The sequence below is a fragment of the Rhamphochromis sp. 'chilingali' genome, assembly GCF_963969265.1.
Source record: "Rhamphochromis sp. 'chilingali' genome assembly, chromosome: 20".
NCBI classification, from domain to species: domain Eukaryota; kingdom Metazoa; phylum Chordata; class Actinopteri; order Cichliformes; family Cichlidae; genus Rhamphochromis; species Rhamphochromis sp. 'chilingali'.
The window spans coordinates 22,724,709-22,742,452 of NC_137947.1; the positions used below are offsets into that span (position 1 = coordinate 22,724,709).

At 42.8% G+C, this 17,744-nt stretch overlaps 1 protein-coding gene across 1 annotated transcript; it reads right to left on the bottom strand.

Annotated features, from left to right (window-relative positions):
* Nucleotides 1-5,204: 5,204 nt before the first annotated feature.
* Nucleotides 5,205-17,302, bottom strand: tnfaip3 (tumor necrosis factor, alpha-induced protein 3). The gene is made up of 9 exons (XM_080868108.1): nucleotides 17,004-17,302; nucleotides 14,979-15,390; nucleotides 10,774-10,964; nucleotides 10,535-10,676; nucleotides 9,950-10,120; nucleotides 9,665-9,842; nucleotides 8,483-9,480; nucleotides 8,114-8,307; nucleotides 5,205-7,991 (listed from the first exon to the last, which is right to left on the bottom strand). Exons 2-9 carry the CDS (start codon nucleotides 15,283-15,285, stop codon nucleotides 7,716-7,718), a joined length of 2,457 nt encoding a protein of 818 aa, XP_080724234.1. The 5' UTR covers nucleotides 15,286-15,390; nucleotides 17,004-17,302; the 3' UTR covers nucleotides 5,205-7,715.
* Between the last annotated feature and the right edge of the window lie 442 nt (nucleotides 17,303-17,744).

Here is a 17,744-nt window from a genome sequence, read left to right on the forward strand (position 1 = left end):
AGCTTATGAAGGACTCTAATATAGCTGTAAACCAAAATGAGATCATTTTTAGATATCCTTTACTGCATTTGTCATGTATGAGGTAATTGGGGGTGAAATGTAACACAGCTATATCACATTAAGCATTTTAATAACAGGAAATGTAAATACAGCACATGTATGTGTTTGTTTTATATTTTTACTGGTAATCAAAACTTACTTGAATATTTACAGTAACATGTTTAAGTCTGTTCACGAATGACAGTCATGAGATGTGGCTGAAAGCACAGAGGAAATCTGAATGAGCAAATCTAGCTTTCAGTTAGAAACATTTATTTTAAGCTACCATTAATCAGGCTGGTTAGGACAAAGCACATTTATATGAAGGACAATTCTGATACTGACACCTCTCTGTATATACTGTGAATTTTACACCTGTGATATTTTATTGGTAACTTATTAATTTACTTTTAACCCTGGAGAACCCATGGGGTCAGATCCGACCCCATTGGTTTACTAGGGAAACCATGGGGTCAAATTTGACCCCATGGGTTCTCCAGGGTTAAATACCATACATAGTTAACAAATGAATGAGCAAACACTTTAAGTGTTCCCTTATCTGTGGCTTTTTTTTTCAGCTTATGAATGCCAAATAAACAGGGTTAGATCATACTTCATGTGGCATGTACAAATTGTACTTTATATACTACTTAAATAATAATTTTAATGGTTTATGTGAAGAGCCTGAGAATGGCATTGATAATCAGTCAAACAAACTGTGTTCTGAGTATTTCACCTCACTCTATAACCCGAATCTGAATCCCGCCTCAGTTTCCAGGAATTTTACAGTACTTGAGAGTTTTAAATGGGCCAAAAAAAAAAAACCTCAGTTGGTGGGTGTTTATGTGATACTGTTAGGGTGAATGGGCGTGTTTTGTTTGCTGCTGTTACAAAAAGGTCAGACAAAGGTAACCATGGATACACCCTCTTCCTATTGCACAACAGCAGATAACTTCCTGTCGAATGAGCTTCAGCTGTACTTTTGAGTTTTGCGACATGTCACTTTTCAAAAGAAGAGGCAGTGAGTCAGATTCATTCATGAACAGACATTGTGCAGCGATCTTGGTTTGACATTTTCATTCTTATTTTATTGATGACAGCTTAAACACAGAGTTTGGGCAGCTGTTTTTTTTCCTGTGTAAATCAGGGCGTTTTGCAGTCTTGCGAAATACCACAAACGTCAAGATGAAAACTTTTCTTGTATAATCCTTGTAGTTACATATTTGAGAGTTTGTAACGGCTTGATAAAGAGGCTACAACTAGAAGGTCACCAAACTTCCAAGTGCACCAAAGCTCCTCTTTCACTGCCTTTTTAAGGAAGTTCTGGTAATGACTCACCTTTTTCACTACTGCACAGAGTGCTACTGTAACCATTTCGTTCCACTATCTATATTGGATAGTTGTAGTTACAAGTTACTTGGCTGATTAGGATAATTTCGTTCTACAGGTATGATTACCTTATAAAAAAGTGGTGCTTTCTTATAGATTAATCTATCCACTGGTGGATAGATTAAAAAAGTACAAATTTGAATGCTTGTCTATTTTAGCACTGCGGGTTTTAGACACATAACCAGTGACCAGTTATTCGGAATGACATAAATTCACACCTCTTTAGCAGATGCCTCTGGTTCTGAAGAGCCATATCCCTGGTCTGCTCGTCTTACTGGTCCCAGCTACCTTAGGGCGAGAGGCAGGGTCCACCCTGGACAAGTCGCCAGACTGACACAGCAGGGCCTCGGCCAAATGGTGGAGTCAAACTCAGGACGTTCTTGCTATGAAGCAACACTGCTAACCACCATGCAGCCCTAAATTAATAAATGTAATGCCTTAAATAAAACTGAATTTAATTAAACTGAAGATGATGTTGTTGCTGCAGCATTAAAAGGTACACAACAGCACATTTTTGCCCCAGGCCTGTTAGGATGCCTGGGTCGTTGACCCAGGGTGTTTGAGTTTATGTTATTATTTATACTTTCTAGTTTTTGGTTTCTTTGAGTTCCGTCTTATGGCTTATGTCTCCCCTATCACCTGCATCCCCTTGTCTAGTTCGCGTCTGTGTATCCTAAGTGTTTGTGTCTGCCTTGTTCCCACGTCTCTGTTCCCTTTGTAGTGCCTGCATATGAGTCTGTGTCTTTGTTCAGTCTGTGTTATGTGTTTCCTGTTTTACTTTGAAAGTCCATGTCTGATGTTAATGTGTCTGGTTTTGCTTCCTCTTGTCTCGTTAGGCCTGATTTGCCCCAGCTGTGTTTCCCTTCTGTTACCCATTCCCTGATTGCTCCCTCTGTGTATTTAAGCCCAGTGTTTCTTTGTGTCCGTGTCGCGATCTACCGTTTATTTTGCTGTGTTTTGCCTGTCCACCGGTGTAAGTTTATTTTGAGTTTTTCTAGTTATGTCATGTTGTGTTCAGCATTAAAGCCTTTTTGAGTTCACGTCTGTCTCCGGAGTCTGCACCTTGGGTCCTATTCCTGACTGCACACAGCCTCACCTAACAAGGCCAACTTGACAGGTTAATCAAGCCTAGCAGACTGGAGCTGTATAGCATTTAGTCATGTGTTAGTCCTAATCTAAATAAGAATTTTAAGAATTTACTGGGTCTGGTATGTAACATTTGATTAATTTATGTATTTGTGTATGCACTTGCATACATTTTCCTAATTGCAAACTTGTTAATATACTTTTTGCCCAAGTCATCTCTCTGTCAGGATAAGCTATTCAATGAAGTCTGGCAATAAAAATAGGCTATTTGTAATCTGCAACTAAATTTGCTTCACTATATTTATTCATACTGCGTATGAATAGAAAGGTCTGCTGCACCACACTCATGAGAAACCTCAAGTGAAACACTTCTTGCCTGCTTGTCAGAACGGTTTTACAAGAGCGTTTGCATGTTGGGGTATTTCCAGGAAACCGCATCAGCCTACCAATCTCCCCACGCACAAACCTTGCAGTCCCACGTTTGTTAAATGTCACCTCAGCCCTACCATATATAAGTATTGCCAATTCCCCACCTGTAACTGCCATATCTCCCCTTACTCCAAATTCCCCCCTCCCACCGTGTGACCCACTCCTCCTGAGTAAACTGCGTTTTCTTTTGTGAGGGTGGGGGTTCCCTTTTTTCTTTTCTTTTCTTTTTTAGCACAAAAGCCTTACAATAACCTGGAAACAAGAATATAGTGACCAAAAAAGAAAAGAAAAAAAAAGCACAGAAGGAAAAAACCTTATTGTTTGCGCTTCTTTTATGGAAATCTGCATAACTGACAAAAGAAAGAAGAACATCAAAGGTGGAAAGAAGAAGAAAAAAATCTAACCCAGTTAAGCATATGGGAAAATGGTGCAGTCTGCCACATCTAAACCAGGCCTCAGTAGTCATTTATCTGATGTTTTTGCAGCACCCACTATACTTCCTACACTGGAGATGGATTTGTTGCCAACAGAGTGCAAGTGCTTGTCTGCAGAAACAGCGTTAAGCAATATCCAGCTTAGTAAAGAGAAGCAATAAGAAGAAGGTTGAGCATCTGAGAACACAAGCAGACTCCATATGCAAGTGCATGCAGGCTAGAACACATTATAGTGTTTCATATACTGTATTCTCCTGCCCCCTCCTAACCAGCCACAAGAAAATAATAGAAAAAAATGCCGAACAAACCCATTTGTAATGTTACTAATAATAATTCGAGAATTATGTCTCTTTTCTTTTTTCTTTGCCTATTTTGACAACTGTTTATCCAACCCAGTTCAAGCTTGGTGAGTGTGTTGCTGGGGACTTGACTAAGTATGATGCCAAGTCTGACATCATTTGGATGAACACTTCCCATATTTTGGCTAAAAGTACTCTCTTACCACTGTTTCCCCTGTGTGGCTGCCGCCTGCTCCACTCTCTGTGTGTTGAGGCATATACATACACACAAGGCCATATTTAGCTATCTTTATAAGGACCTTCACTGATCATAACATCATAACTAAGGGCCCCAGGCTTTACCCTGACTCAATTATAATTTTAACACCGAAACAGTATTTAATGAAGTATAGGGAGTAAAAAGCAATAACTTTTGCATTGTTCTAGCTTCTTTCAGCTGCTCCATTATTCACAATAGGTCACCACAGTAGACCACAGTAGACGGACCTGCGCACTTTTACACCAGATGCCCTTCCTAACACAACCTTCACAGGAACTTGTGCTTCCTACTGGTCTGGAACTTTCACACATTAGGAAAAGCTGTTAACCACTATACAACATTACTCATTCGGGACAAAACTCTCCTCACAATGACAGCCTGACGTGCTTTTTTTTGCCTTTGATGTCGAGTTACTGATGACCTCAGTCACTCATGCATTGGTTGAATGAGCTGTTCTCGAAAAACCCACAATGTTCCCTTTCTGCAAAACCTCATTTTAAACTGGAACCATCATACACTTAAACATAAATGCAACAAGCTCATCTTTACAACTTTCTTTTCCAAACAGCAACTTAACCCAATGAAGTTTAAGTAAGCATAATCCCATCCATAACCCTAGCACTCCCCTATAATTGTATATTTTGGAGACTTTTTGGGGGGAAAACATAGATATTTTTGATGTATGTCACTTTGAATAAACGCTTTCTTTGTTTCCCAATTGAAAATATTTTGGAGAACAACTTAATAAATCAATAAACATATTCTAATTGCCTAGTTCTAGAGTTAGGGTCATCACCAATGATGTTTGTGGTGTTGTTTGCAAGCAGGTGATGCATTTGAGACTCATCAGTAAGTTGTAGCTTCAAAAGCTTATAATAAACTCTCCCCTGACAGCGATTGCACTTGTTGACATGGGGCTGCACGTTAATATGATTTTTATCAATATAATAAATGTTTGACGCCAATCCTCACACAAATCAAATTCTACGGTTCCACCTGATGTCAAAATACATCCACACAAGTATATGCACACACACACACGCACACACACAGTAAGTACAGACCCAAGAAACACATCAGTCAGATTTCAGATTTCTTAATAAAAATAATTCATTTCAGGACGACATATAAATAATTATTGAATCACACAATACAGATATTTTGATATGAATAAATACTTAACAAATAAAACCAGGCTTTTTTCATACAATACCCTATTGTCAAAAAGTCACACAAAGAAACTTCCACACCATTTGCATGTTTTGTTACACCTTCTGCTCTTAAGTCGATGCTCTTCCTACTGTTGGAATGTCCCTACACAGGTCGGAGTACCATTCCTAAATGCCTCAGCAGCTTAGACAAGTCATGTGCAACTTATGTGATCTCCTCCCAGTCAAACTCAGTCAGAGCCCCTTGTTAAGAGGTTATGATGAGCTGAGCACTAATTGGCCTTGAAGTGATTAAGGTTTGTCTAGAGGTGATTAAAGCACACAGAGATCTACGTCCAGGCCGTCAACACGTGGGCTGGCCTGACAGCTTTAGATACAGTTGAATGAAAAGGCAGACCAAGAGCCTGGTTGTCTATGCTTTTCTAACTAGAGCCACAGATGGATATCTGCCCACAGCTAAAGTAAGAGGGGAAAGAGGTTCCAGTTATTACCAAATTTGAGTCTGATAAATGTTTCATGTTTGAGCTTATCTTTACAGACAGACATTTCTTCGTATCTGAATAAAAGATAAGTTCACGGAAAGATGGTGTCCATTAGGGGGTTTTCAGCATGAGAGATCTGGATTAGCTGAAGTCTGTGGTTGCGCAGAACAGGAGATGTCAATCTGTGGCACTCTGGTTAGTTTAGAATGGTCCAGGCTGGCCGTTTTTAAGGAGGTAACAACAACTGTTTGGCAATTGATGGCACGTTTTTTTGTTTTTTTTTCCTCTTTTGGCAGAAAAAAAACAAATATATCAAAATACATTTGAAATTCAAAAAAAAAGAAAAGAAAAAAAGAGGAGGAATGTCAGTTTTTTGTGTACTCCAGACGCACACACGCGTACGTTTTATCTGTATGTGTGTATGTGTGTGTGTGTGTGTATTGAAGATGAGGCATCGGGTTGGAAGGTCCTACGGTATGGACTAAGATCCATGTTCACAAAAGCATTTTTTATAAGTGGGAGCACTGATCCATAATCACTGATCAGGCCCCTCTGGTCCATAAAATTTCAATCACTATGTAAAGGCAAAACTTATCGAGGATCAGCCCCAATACTGTGCTGCTGTACAAGCAGCACAAACACATTCAGATAGACAAGATTAGCCAAAGCAGGCAACAGGATTGCTCTCTGAAGTTTTGAAAGTGATGCCTTGGCACATCCAGGAGGGTGAAGCAGAGAGGAATGCATCTTTACAGGTTCATTTACCTACACATTACCTCAGGCTGGGGTGGGGACATACAATCTCACAAAGCTGTGTTTGCATGTGTGCGTGTGTATACAGTAGTAGGGTGGATAATTATCCAGACTTCGCCTGTCCTTGTAGTCTCAGTTCTCCTCACAGTTGCCAATCCCCTTTTAACAGGACTGACGATATTATGTTGGTGTATACATTGTGTAGATATGTGTGCGCATGTGTCTATGCGTTTCTAGGTGCTTAAGTGGTAAGTAAACAGGAAAACAACGTCCAAGGCAACAGATTTGTTTTGGAGAAAAAGGGAAATAAGAGGAAGGAAAGGAGGTTTTGAAAGAGAGTGAGTCCTGTCTCTACTGTGATCTCTGCCTTCTGTCCGCTGAAACCACCAGCATGTTGGCTACAATGGAGAGGCTTGTATTTCTGTACATGTAGCACCAAAACTAACAGGGGCCTGCCCTGTCTGTCCTGCACAGTTTATAATTTGTTTTTTTACTTTCCATGTCAAGCAATTTACATCAGATATGTAACAGTAATAAGGTTAATTAGCCTCAAAATATAAACTAACCCTGCTATTGTCTGGCTAATGGAAGAAAATCAATATTTGACCATTTTTACAATATTGACTGCAAGAGAATCTTTTTGAGAAAAAAAAAATCTTTGTCTGGGTTGTGAGGACATAGATGAGTGATTTAGGAGATTTAAGCAAAACAGTGGTGAATGCCATTTAACTTAATTTCAAGCACTTTGCTTGCTTTCCTTTGGCCCAGTTTTGCACACTTCTGCTGACTATTTTCACAGAGATTTGCTGTTGGGCATGCCCAACTACTGCATCTCTCTTTCTTCAGAGCAAATGCTAGACAGACAGGCAGACAGATACACAGATGGGTTAAGACAGACAGACAGACGGGGGGTATAAATCCTTGGCTGTGGTCTAGAAAGCAATGTCAGATGCTTCTTGTTATGTCGACATACAATCATTTTGTCCGGCACGATTCACTACGTACCTCTAAATACATATTGTACACAAGAGTTAATTCAGTTGCTCTGACATGTAGCCAAACCTCTCACCGTGTAAGTGCGCAGGGCATGTCAGATGATAATAATTGCACAAAGAGGTATTCTGGAGGCCATGTCTACTGCGAAAACACACACACTCACCACCACCCCCACATACACACACTCTCTCTTCACATTCTACATGGGGGGTTTGATTTTCAGGCCATAAGGTAACTAGTTAGTCACTAGCAAGTTAGTTAGTTGGTTAGTTAGTATCAGAGGTGCATTGACTGGCATGGAGAGCCCACAGCAGGGCGGCGGCTCTAGCGTGCTAGCGATGTGTCATCATCGCTGTCGTGTGCATGGGCGCTAAATGTGGTCAGCCGCGGTAAATCTGTTTGAAGTGGTCACACTCGTTGCAGTAGCCCTGTTTCTCTTGGTTGGCGTAGTGGTCACAGCCTTGTGTCCGGCACCGCTGCTTCGACTTTTCTTTGGGCGCCTGCGCCCGTCTTCCTGGCTCTCTGCCCTGACCACGCGTGTGGCACTCTGGGCAGAGGTCTGTGCAACCCGGGGACACATTACTGCAGCCACTCCGCCGGCACTGAGTCTGGGTCTGGGATTGCTGCGAAGATCTGGGTTTTGCTGCTCGTTCACGCTTTTGTACAGAGAAAGAGCGAGAATGGAAAGAACTGTCAACAGGCGAAGAAGAAGAACACACGAAAAAAACAAGACATGTGAAGAACAGTGAGGAGTTATGAAGGTATGGCAGGTACCTACCAGAGGAGGGGACGTGCGATTTGCGACTTGGTTAAGTCTTGCACTTTGCTCTTTTACGTAGCACTTATCACAGTAGCCCTCCAGCATCACCTTGCCAACTGCACCACACCCAGGCCCACGACATCGTGAGGCATTCTGGAAGCCTGTCTCCAAACCATGCCGACTCTGGGCCGGGGCAGGAGGAGGAGTCAGGTCTGGAAGAAACAGTGGCCAACATAAGCAATGTGCCATATGACATTTGAATAACAACAAACAGAACAGTTAAATGAGATGTTTATTAAGACAGCTATACGGCTTTTATAATAAATTTTATATATACGAAAAGCGTGCAATGCAAGAAGTGTTTTCTAGTTTTGTTTTAGGACTTACGGTGATTTGTCTGATAGTCTACGTAGCAAATAGTGCAGAAACCCAGTTTCTCAGGTGTCCCAAAGAACTGGCAGCCAGATCTTTTACAAGGTCGGGCCACAGGGCCCTGCCAAGCTGAGGTGTGCCCTGGAGTTAGAGTGAGGCATGGCCGCTCAGTGTCCCTGGCCTGGGTCCAAGCTGAAGATGAGGCTTCAGTCCTGGGATTGATCTGTTGTGGCTCTCCCCTTTCTGGAGCCTGCTGTCTCTGCATGCAGGGTGGACACAAGCCATTGAATATCCTAAACGCCTCCTTTCTGCACATGTTACATCGCTCTGTCTCGGTCTCACAGCCTCCCCACTGGTTCCAGCCGGAGCCCTGGGCTGGGTGGGGAACGACAGGCCCCCCATTGGTCCCTGGCAGTCCTGTAGCGGCCGTTCCAACTCCAGGGGGTCCATGGTTTTGCCTGGAGTTGAAGCAGCGCTCACAAAGTCCATCATGCTCCACACTTAGGGTGAAGAGGCAGCCGGGTGTCTTGCACTTCATTGCATGTGTTTCACTGTATAGGCTGAGGCTGGGGGCGGTGGGCGGGGCTGAGCGGGGACTGGATAACACTACTCCTCTCCCAGATGAAGAGCATGGGGGGCTGCTACTTCTGGCCCCTCTGGAGCTCACCTCAGTCTCTGATCCCCCTATGACTCCTACCCCACCTTGTAAACCTCCTTCCTTAGTCTGAATTACCCCTTCTATCCTCGCTCCTCCACCAGTAGTGGCCTGCCGCTTTTCAAAGCATTCATGGCAATGAGGCTGCGTGTCCACAGAGACATAGAAGGTGCATCGTGGTGTGGCACAGCGGATCTCAATAAGCGAGAGCTGGGAGACGGAGAAGGGTGGCGGACGCTGTGGCTGGGCGGCCCATGCCTGCTCCTTGTCCTCCTGCCAGCGCTGGTACTCATGGTTCACAAGCTGTAGGTAGTCCTCCATCAGGTTCATGTCTTCAGGAAGGTTTCCCTCATCCAGCCTTAGGACAGAGACATACAATGTGGTTCTTAACTGCATTTTATTACTTTTTTCCCTTTCAAATTCATAGTTAATAAAAGTAGTTTGGCTAAATTATCTTTGATAATCAGTCAAAAACAATTCTTATGCCATGAGCTGTTCAAGGCTGCATTTAACAATGGATGGAACTTATAATGCCCAAGTACCTTGCAGCTTTCATAATCTGTGTAATGTCATGGCCCAATCTGATAGGGATCTCTATCAGGTGCAGGTACTCTTTGAGGAGCCTCTCTTTCTGCTGCTGCTCCTTCTCCATCAGAAAATGAACTTTCAGTTCCTCAAAGCCATTCCGCCTCGGATTGATCAGCGGTACTGCTCGGATCTCTGGGAAATTCAGTTAAAGATACACAGAGCCAAATCCATGAACAGGGGTCCTGCTTTGTCCCTTTATCGTGCCAAATATATAACACCTATTTCTTTGTGATTTGTACCTGGACCACTGTCTTTGATGGTGATGAGGGGTGCAAAGTGCTGGGAGTCGTAGCCGAGCACTATTGGGTATTTGTAGCACTCTGTGGGTTGCCAGTGTAGAGGCAGATAAATCCCACCCACATTCAGAGGAGAGATGGAGGTGCCGGATTTCATACTCCTGACCACCTGGTCTGTTGAAAGAACAAAGATTTAAGAGTTTATAACTCTCTAACAAATGACAATGAACAACTTTTATAGAGCTGCACCCAATTCAAGTGGAATAAATGGAGCAATGTGCAGTCATTTTAGGATTTTAGATCCTGAAAAAGCAAGCTTTGCTCAAATATGACTGCAAACATGTTTCTGCATATTTATTTTTTATATTTTGAAGTTGAGAAATCATCAGTAGTCATTTGAGATTCTTTATTAAGATAGACAGTAAGTGACACAGTGCATTAAGAAGACTTCAAAACAACCGAGAGCAAATGTTGAGGAATGGTGGTGATATATTATACATTACAAGATGTGCTCTTACAAAACCAGTGAGTCTTTGAGGGCTAACAAGGATAAATAAGCATAATTTGAGATGATAAAAAAGGGAGTACCTGCAATGACGATGATGGGTCTGCGGAGAATGTTGGAGAGGATGAAGATGTGGATGTCCTCCAAAGAATCAAACTGGAGGCCATTGCTACTGGAGACTGGCGATGCCATCTTCACAATCTTTTCCCACTCATCCTCCCAGTTCTGGAACAAATGCACACAATTAGGAAATAAACTTCTGCATGAGCACAGTTTTCTCAAAGCAAAGTAATGGAAAATGGATCTAGTTGAAAATTCATACCATGGTGGTGTATCGGAGTCCAGTTTGGGTGAACTCCTGAGATTGGAGCAGCTCTGCCTGGAAGCGAGCTTTGAAGACACCCGTGTCAGTTTCTTTCAAAACACCATGGAGAGCTTTCCGAAGAACCAGGTCTGTGTCCTGAACACCCAGCATGTACTGAGAGGCTGCATGAAGCAAACAGTTCCCATCTCCTACAGACACACAAAGAGGAGGCAAGAAAACACATGTGTTTTTAGTACTATGGTTGGTTGATTTTGTACACAGGACACAAAGTTCTCCTTCTGTGAATAGGCACATGCACACGCACACATACAAAGGCTATGCACATACAGCATAAAAAACAGGCAACTGCAATGTGTGTACACACACACACACACACACACACACACACACACACACACACACACACACACACACACACACACACACAAGTGTAACTAAAGTCTGGGGATTTCCAGGCCGCTGGGCTGGTCGTTAGTATCTGGTGTTTCGACTATTATATGACCCTTATACATCTAACAGTACACACGCCACAGACAAGGCTGATAAAAATGACCCGTAATTTCCCCGGAACATGTTTTTGAAAAACTGAATCTTTTTACAATCTAAATCTGTATAGAAAACCAGAATTCTCACATACATATATTTGTTTTTGCCAAACGTATGTGCCTTTATCACTGCAGCCAGTCAGTAGAATATAGGTAAAGACTTGGTTGCTGAAAAGACGAGTGTGTGAGAGCGTGAGCGGCTAAAAATCCTGGAATTTTATTTATTCTCCTTTGGCAGTACTGGGTCTTTTTCTCATTGTGAAACAGCAGAGCCCATATTTGTTAATGTGTGCAGCTCTGAAAAACCCTGTTGCCACACTAAACACAGGAATTTCCCTGTACTAACTTCTGTCTTTCATGCGAGTGCATGTGTGCATGCTCCCCTCCTATGATCCCAACTCATCAATGCTACTCAGCTGGTCCTGTACTTTCCACAAAGGCGTGACTTGGACCGGATGGAATGTTATCTTTTTAAATACTACAATCAACACCCGATGAATGCTGTGATTAATGAGCAGAGATAACATGGGTCCTCACATGCACAAGCATATACACATGAACTGTAATGTGTACTTCTTTTTTTTCCCTCCACAAACATTTACCTGGCAGTAACTTCATACACATAAAGCATCTGCACCCTTCTTTGTAAAATACTGCTGTATTAAACAGGCGTTTTCAAGATCTCTCCTCTATACAGGAAAAGTTTAAGTTTAAGTTTAAGTAGGTTTAAGAAACAGCTAGGAAAAAATTTCTAAAAAAAAAGGATCATAAAATGTTGTTTTGTTTTGATGCAAGTGTTAAATAGGCCAAAATCTGATCTCAGTGTAGCATTAATTGTTGTGTGGCTCAATTAATGCAATCTAAGCTACAGTTGTTTTCTTTCAACTGAAGGAACATCTCGCTGTATTTAAAGAGAGAAAAAAAAAACACTTCTCCATTTCAGACCAGCTAGATGTTGTTCCATTTCAGTGCTCTTGCATCACTCAGCAAAAACATAAAATGCAAGGCTTTTTTAATAAAAAACACCAGACATATGTAGGCCCAAAGGTACACACAAATCCAAACAAATGTCCACACACGTAATCACTTCCTCTTGCATGAAAAAAAGTCATGATCACAAAGTGAGGTGCCTGAAAACTAAAGATGAAAGTGGTTCAGCAGCTCCCATCAGGTTATATATAGATACTTCCTCTGTGGCAAGCTGGGGAACTTCCTGAAAACATATCAGTGCAGAGCCAGACTTAAGTTGATTTGGTCACTGTCCAGGTGACAGCACAAGTTTGCAACAGTGTGCTTCCAGCAGGGCTGCACTTTCCCACACCTTGTCTGCAGGTTGTTGTGTGAGAATGGCCCAAGATTTGTGACTGTAAACAACTGCAGTAAATTATTACCAAACTAGAAAAACGCTCATAGATTATCCACTAAGGCCAATGTCCCATTTTACAGAAAGTGATATGGAAAATTTCACTGGCTCATCCTTTGCTCATGCGTCGCCTCCTCATCAAGTTTTTCCTTGTGTAGTCTTGCTTATAAAAACAAAGTGCACATACCACATACCCCAATCTAGGAGGAATAATGTGGATGCCCCAAAAGAAACCTAAAAGCTTTACTTGTAAGGCAGAACACTGCAGCAGTGTATGTGTCCTCCCAGTAACTTAACCATGAAGTTAGTGTATTGTAGCTGAACAAATCCTTCCTGATGGGGACACATGACAGACATGGGATACTGTTTGGGAAAACCCCACGGATGTGTCCGAGACATTCAAGACAGAAGAGAGACTGAATTCTAATAAAGCCTTGTTTTACTTGGAGGAAGAGTTGGATGTATCAGGAAAACGGATGTGGCCCTGTTATTTTAATTGAAGCGGAGTGGAAGTTTTATGAGTCTGGGTTTTTTTTGATGGTCAGTTATATTCTGTGGTCTTGCTTCGTAATTAAGCCGGGCTCGGGGAAATTGGTTATGGGGTTTGGATCTTTAGTGCATTTGCATAGACCAAATGAGATAAGGATTTTGGGTTCACTGGTAAATTCAGTTCTGAGATGATGTGGAGACAGATATCCGACAACGGCGCTGGACATCAGTGAACAGACTTCTTCTCTCTCACGTTTTCTTTCTGTATTTGTGTGTGTCTGCTGAGCTCCAGTGACTCAGCAGCAGTCAGTCAGCCTTGTGTGTGTGTGAGTGTGTGCGTGCGTGCGTGTTGTCCGTCCTCTGCTCAAAGTCACGTCTGGGTCCTTCAGAGTTAGACGCTCCGGCACTAAATTCTGTCTCCTCTTTATGACATCATCTTCGCAAACCAGGAAATTCCAGCCAGGTTACTGGCAGCAGAAGTCATCCATTTTGGTCATCAATTAAGGGGTCTTTGCAAGGGGGAATTATGTGCTGATGACAGTTACAGTAAGTCCTTCAGTGATTACTAACTTCAGAATTGGCAGGGACCCTTTCAAAGAGTTTCACTATTTAAAAAAAGTACTGTAGGACATAACACATCCAGCAAGTTCCTCAACCATCCAGTAATTATTCAAAGTAACTTCTGATATGTGACCAATGTAGGAATTTCTCACATGAGAAAGAAAGAAACTATTTCCTCTGGAAACTCACATGTTTAGCACAAAGCTGCAATTATGACTGATTTCCTCTTCCTCCTTCTGTTGTGAAGCTATAGCTGATGATTCCTCTCAAAAACCTTGCTCTCCATTAACTTTAAAATAGATCTGATGTACACAGCAGCTGTGTTTAAGCTACTGCAGTATAGATGGAAAAGGCCACCAGAGACACACACGTTTGCTTTAACAAGGTCTGATGAGCTCTAACAGATCATCACAAACACAAATCCATAAAGTCACATAAAGTCAGGCAGGTGGGGAATTTAAGGTAAAACGGTGTGTTTTTTTGACATCCACTGACATTCACTAACACACACCTACACAGAAAAAGAGGGGGCATACCCCAAATGCAGCAAATGAAAAACTGTGGAAATAGTTGGGTCTGAAACATCACAGACAGTAAATAACAGTCCTGCATGTGACGCCAGAGAATTTCCCAGTACACAACTATGATCAGAAGTAATCAGGCCCGAGTCTACATGTTTGCCTGCCCTGGGATGTTCCCGTCTTACAACATTCACGTAACAGAAAACATGACTTAGCAGTGGGGTGCCTAAAGTCAAACACTAAGGTCGGCACAGTAAAACCAAGGGGGCTGCTAAATGAGTCTATGTGAAAGCGGAACTCACGTCCCTCGATTGTTGTCATTTACAGTAACCCTGCCTGTGAGTAATGACATCTCAGAATTTGCATATCAAATAGTCCTGACTCATAAGAGCTCACCATCTCTCTCATAGAAAATGAAACAAAAGCAAAACACATCCTGTGTTGAGCGCAATATGTTTTGCTTCTAAAATCAAGGAGAAATGGTTCAACATTAGCTCTGTGACCAATCTGCTGAATTGTTCTATTCGTGTTGAATATCACCTACTGCTCCAACAGCAGTTATTTACGGTGCCCTCTGCTATACAACCAATAATATAAAACATCTTTGAACATCAACAAAGCTTCGTGGAGCTTCATCCACTTACAAGACCACCACAGAAATCTGGTTTACTGTAGCCTCCATATTCCAGAACAGCTCCTCAACATCAGCATAATCGTTCTTACCATTGGTGCGTAAGGGCACCATCTTCTTCAACTCCCCACACCAGTTGAGCTTTTTCTCCTTCTCTAATGAGGCCTGCATGGCTCGGTCCAGGATGGCGGCCTGAACCACCTCCCTGAAGGCCTGGGGGAAGTGGTTCATGGCGATCATCTCCAGCGTGTACCGGTGCATACCCCGCAGGTGGTGCATGAGGCCACCGCTGGCAGCAGGCTTCACCACATCGTTAGGCACTCGCTGTCGGATCTTCACTGCCTTGAGCAGGTTGGAGACAAACAGGAATTTGGGGAGGAAGTTCTGACCCTGCGACATGGCGGATGGCTGGCCAGGTGAATGGAAGGAGGGGAGGAAGAGGAGCAAGGAGGAGAGGAGGAGGAGGAGGAGGCACCAACCACCGATGCCGGATCAACGTGGAAACTGGATGGAGAGAAGCGGAGAGGACATGTTATTTCACAGCAGGGATTTGTGGGAAATTTTCAGTGGAGAGTCCCCTTCCTAACAAATTAAGACTTAAGGCACAACTTAATTTACAGTTTGTTTGGGAAACTACCCATCACAAAGGATGATTCCAGTATGGAGGCTGTATGGTGCTTTTTCCTGGAGATTCTGCTGGGCCCAACTGAATAAAGTACACAAAGACCCCTTTGTATTCTTGTTTGTTCTTTTAATTCTCCTTTTTGTCTTGATGGTTTTTGAGAGTTTCCCTCAACAGGGCTTCCTAGTGTCCCACTGAGCTCAAAGACTTCCAACAATAAACGGGTGCTTTCCAGACCTTAACCGAAGGCCACCCAGGGCTTCCCAGGCTGATGGGAAGGTCACAAGGCCTCCTCCCTCAACAGCCTGCATAAAGTCGCCATTTAAAAGGCTGGGAATCATTAGAAAAATTATAGGCTTTCAGTACAGACACAAACACTGCTCTCAGTACAGGAGCAAGATAATCTAACCTGGGTTTACGTCACTCCCTGAAGTCATTTAAAAGACAAGCAGCTGCAGAATTATTTCCCCTAAATAAAGTAGTAGTAGTAGTATTTATTTATTGTCATTGTCAAGAACAATGAAATTGAAATAAAATACAACTTTAATTCAGCCACGTTTCCCAATTTGTTACAGTAATTTGAAAGCTAGGAAAATTAGGGAAACTTTTGGCAGTTTTTATACTTTAAGTATAAAGGTACTGAGGTTCAATGCACAACCTCTATACCCAATTTGAGTCAAGTTTGCTAAAGGGAAGGTTTTAAAGGACTATTTCCCCTCACATTTCAACGCAGTGAAGACGCATTAGCAGTTTAGAGGAAGTAGAAAGTAATGGTCAGCAAGTGGGCCTGGAGTTTTGCTGACTTTTAAACTTCCCACAACATCCTTCTATCAACCTCTCGCAAGCTGGCAGTCAGGTCGAAAGATACTGTTCGAGTCCACAAACACCTGAACAGCGAGCTTCTATTGGCCTCTGTGCCTTTACTACCCAAACAGCAGCAGGTGCAACAACAGACTAGGCCGTGCTAAAGGGCTAGTCAGTCACATGAGGGACCAGACAACAGACACCTGGATGTCAGGGAGCATGTTGACACGAATCATTAGCGTGGCGTGCTGTCACAGCGGGGCACACTTTAAGGCAGACAGACAGCAGCACCCGGGTGGACGCTGCGGTTTAGGATGGCTGGCTACACAAAAACACAATAACAGGAGACTTTGCTGACGTTAAAGGCTTACGTAATTCCAATGACAACTACCTTTGGAACAATGTAGCGTTCAATCGCGTCTAACAGCGCGGGTATCGATACACTGTAGCTTCGCCGATGCCACATTTGGCTGTTTAAATGTCCTGCTATCCGCTCGAGGGTGACGTCTTTGTAAACAATGGCTGTCAAAGCCACTGTCGTGAGCAGGCTTCAAGCTTCCTCCGTGTCCCCAGAAACACGACCATACATTACTCAAGGCCCAAACGTGGTCTTACCCACCAAGTCTCACCCAATTGCTAAGAAATGTGTGTCCACATGGGGAGGCACAAGGAGGGAAGGCTGGCGTCTTACCTGTGTAATATGTCGGGGTAATAACAAAAGCCTCCCGGATGCTCAGGCTAGTCCTCTCTCAGCCACTTCACTCAGCCTCACCGCAGCGGTCCTCGGCGCCATTCAACCTTCTCTTTCTTTCAGTATCAGATCTATTTTGGAGCCCTCGCAGCCTGCGAAGCCTTTCAAAAGAATACACACGTACGATAATGATAGTTTTTTTAAAACAAGGAAAAAGTCCAAGTCAAAGGGGATTTCCACACGGGGACTTTCCGTCCACCCATTTTCCTCTCTCTCTCTCTCTCTCTCTCTCTCTCTCTTACTCACTCACACACACACTCACACACACAACCGCTGTAGTTGCAGCTCATTGCCACCAGGGGGTCTTTACTATCTGTCTGACTCGATACTGAAAAGCATATCCCACCTACTGAGCACAAAGGAGCGTCACTGAGGGAGGGAGGCAGTTCGCGTCATACTCTATTTCATGAGACAGCCTTAAAAAATAAATCATTAACCTTCAGAATCAGCAAATGAGTAAGGAAAACGAAGCTCATTACCTGATTGTGAAATGGATTTGAGTTGTTGACTGCATGCACTGATATGTGCATTCATGGTCTGATGACTGTAGCTATTGAAACAATGATGCGATGGTGCTTTAATTGTTAGCAAATCATGTAAATATAATTACAGACTTTCAGGTTCTTGGGGATTCCTGTCTTGCTCAAAGATATTTAAGAAGCAGATGTGAGCTCTTTGCTA

Excerpts from the sequence above, each read along its gene's own strand:
- tnfaip3 (XM_080868108.1), bottom strand. The coding sequence starts at position 15,285 with ATGTCGCAGGGTCAGAACTTCCTCCCCAAATTCCTGTTTGTCTCCAAC. Across the intron at positions 9,481-9,664 it reads CAGATTATGAAAGCTGCAAG|GCTGGATGAGGGAAACCTTC; the intron begins GTACTTGGGCAT and ends CTCTGTCCTAAG. Across the intron at positions 7,992-8,113 it reads ATCGCACGTCCCCTCCTCTG|CGTGAACGAGCAGCAAAACC; the intron begins GTAGGTACCTGC and ends TCTGTACAAAAG.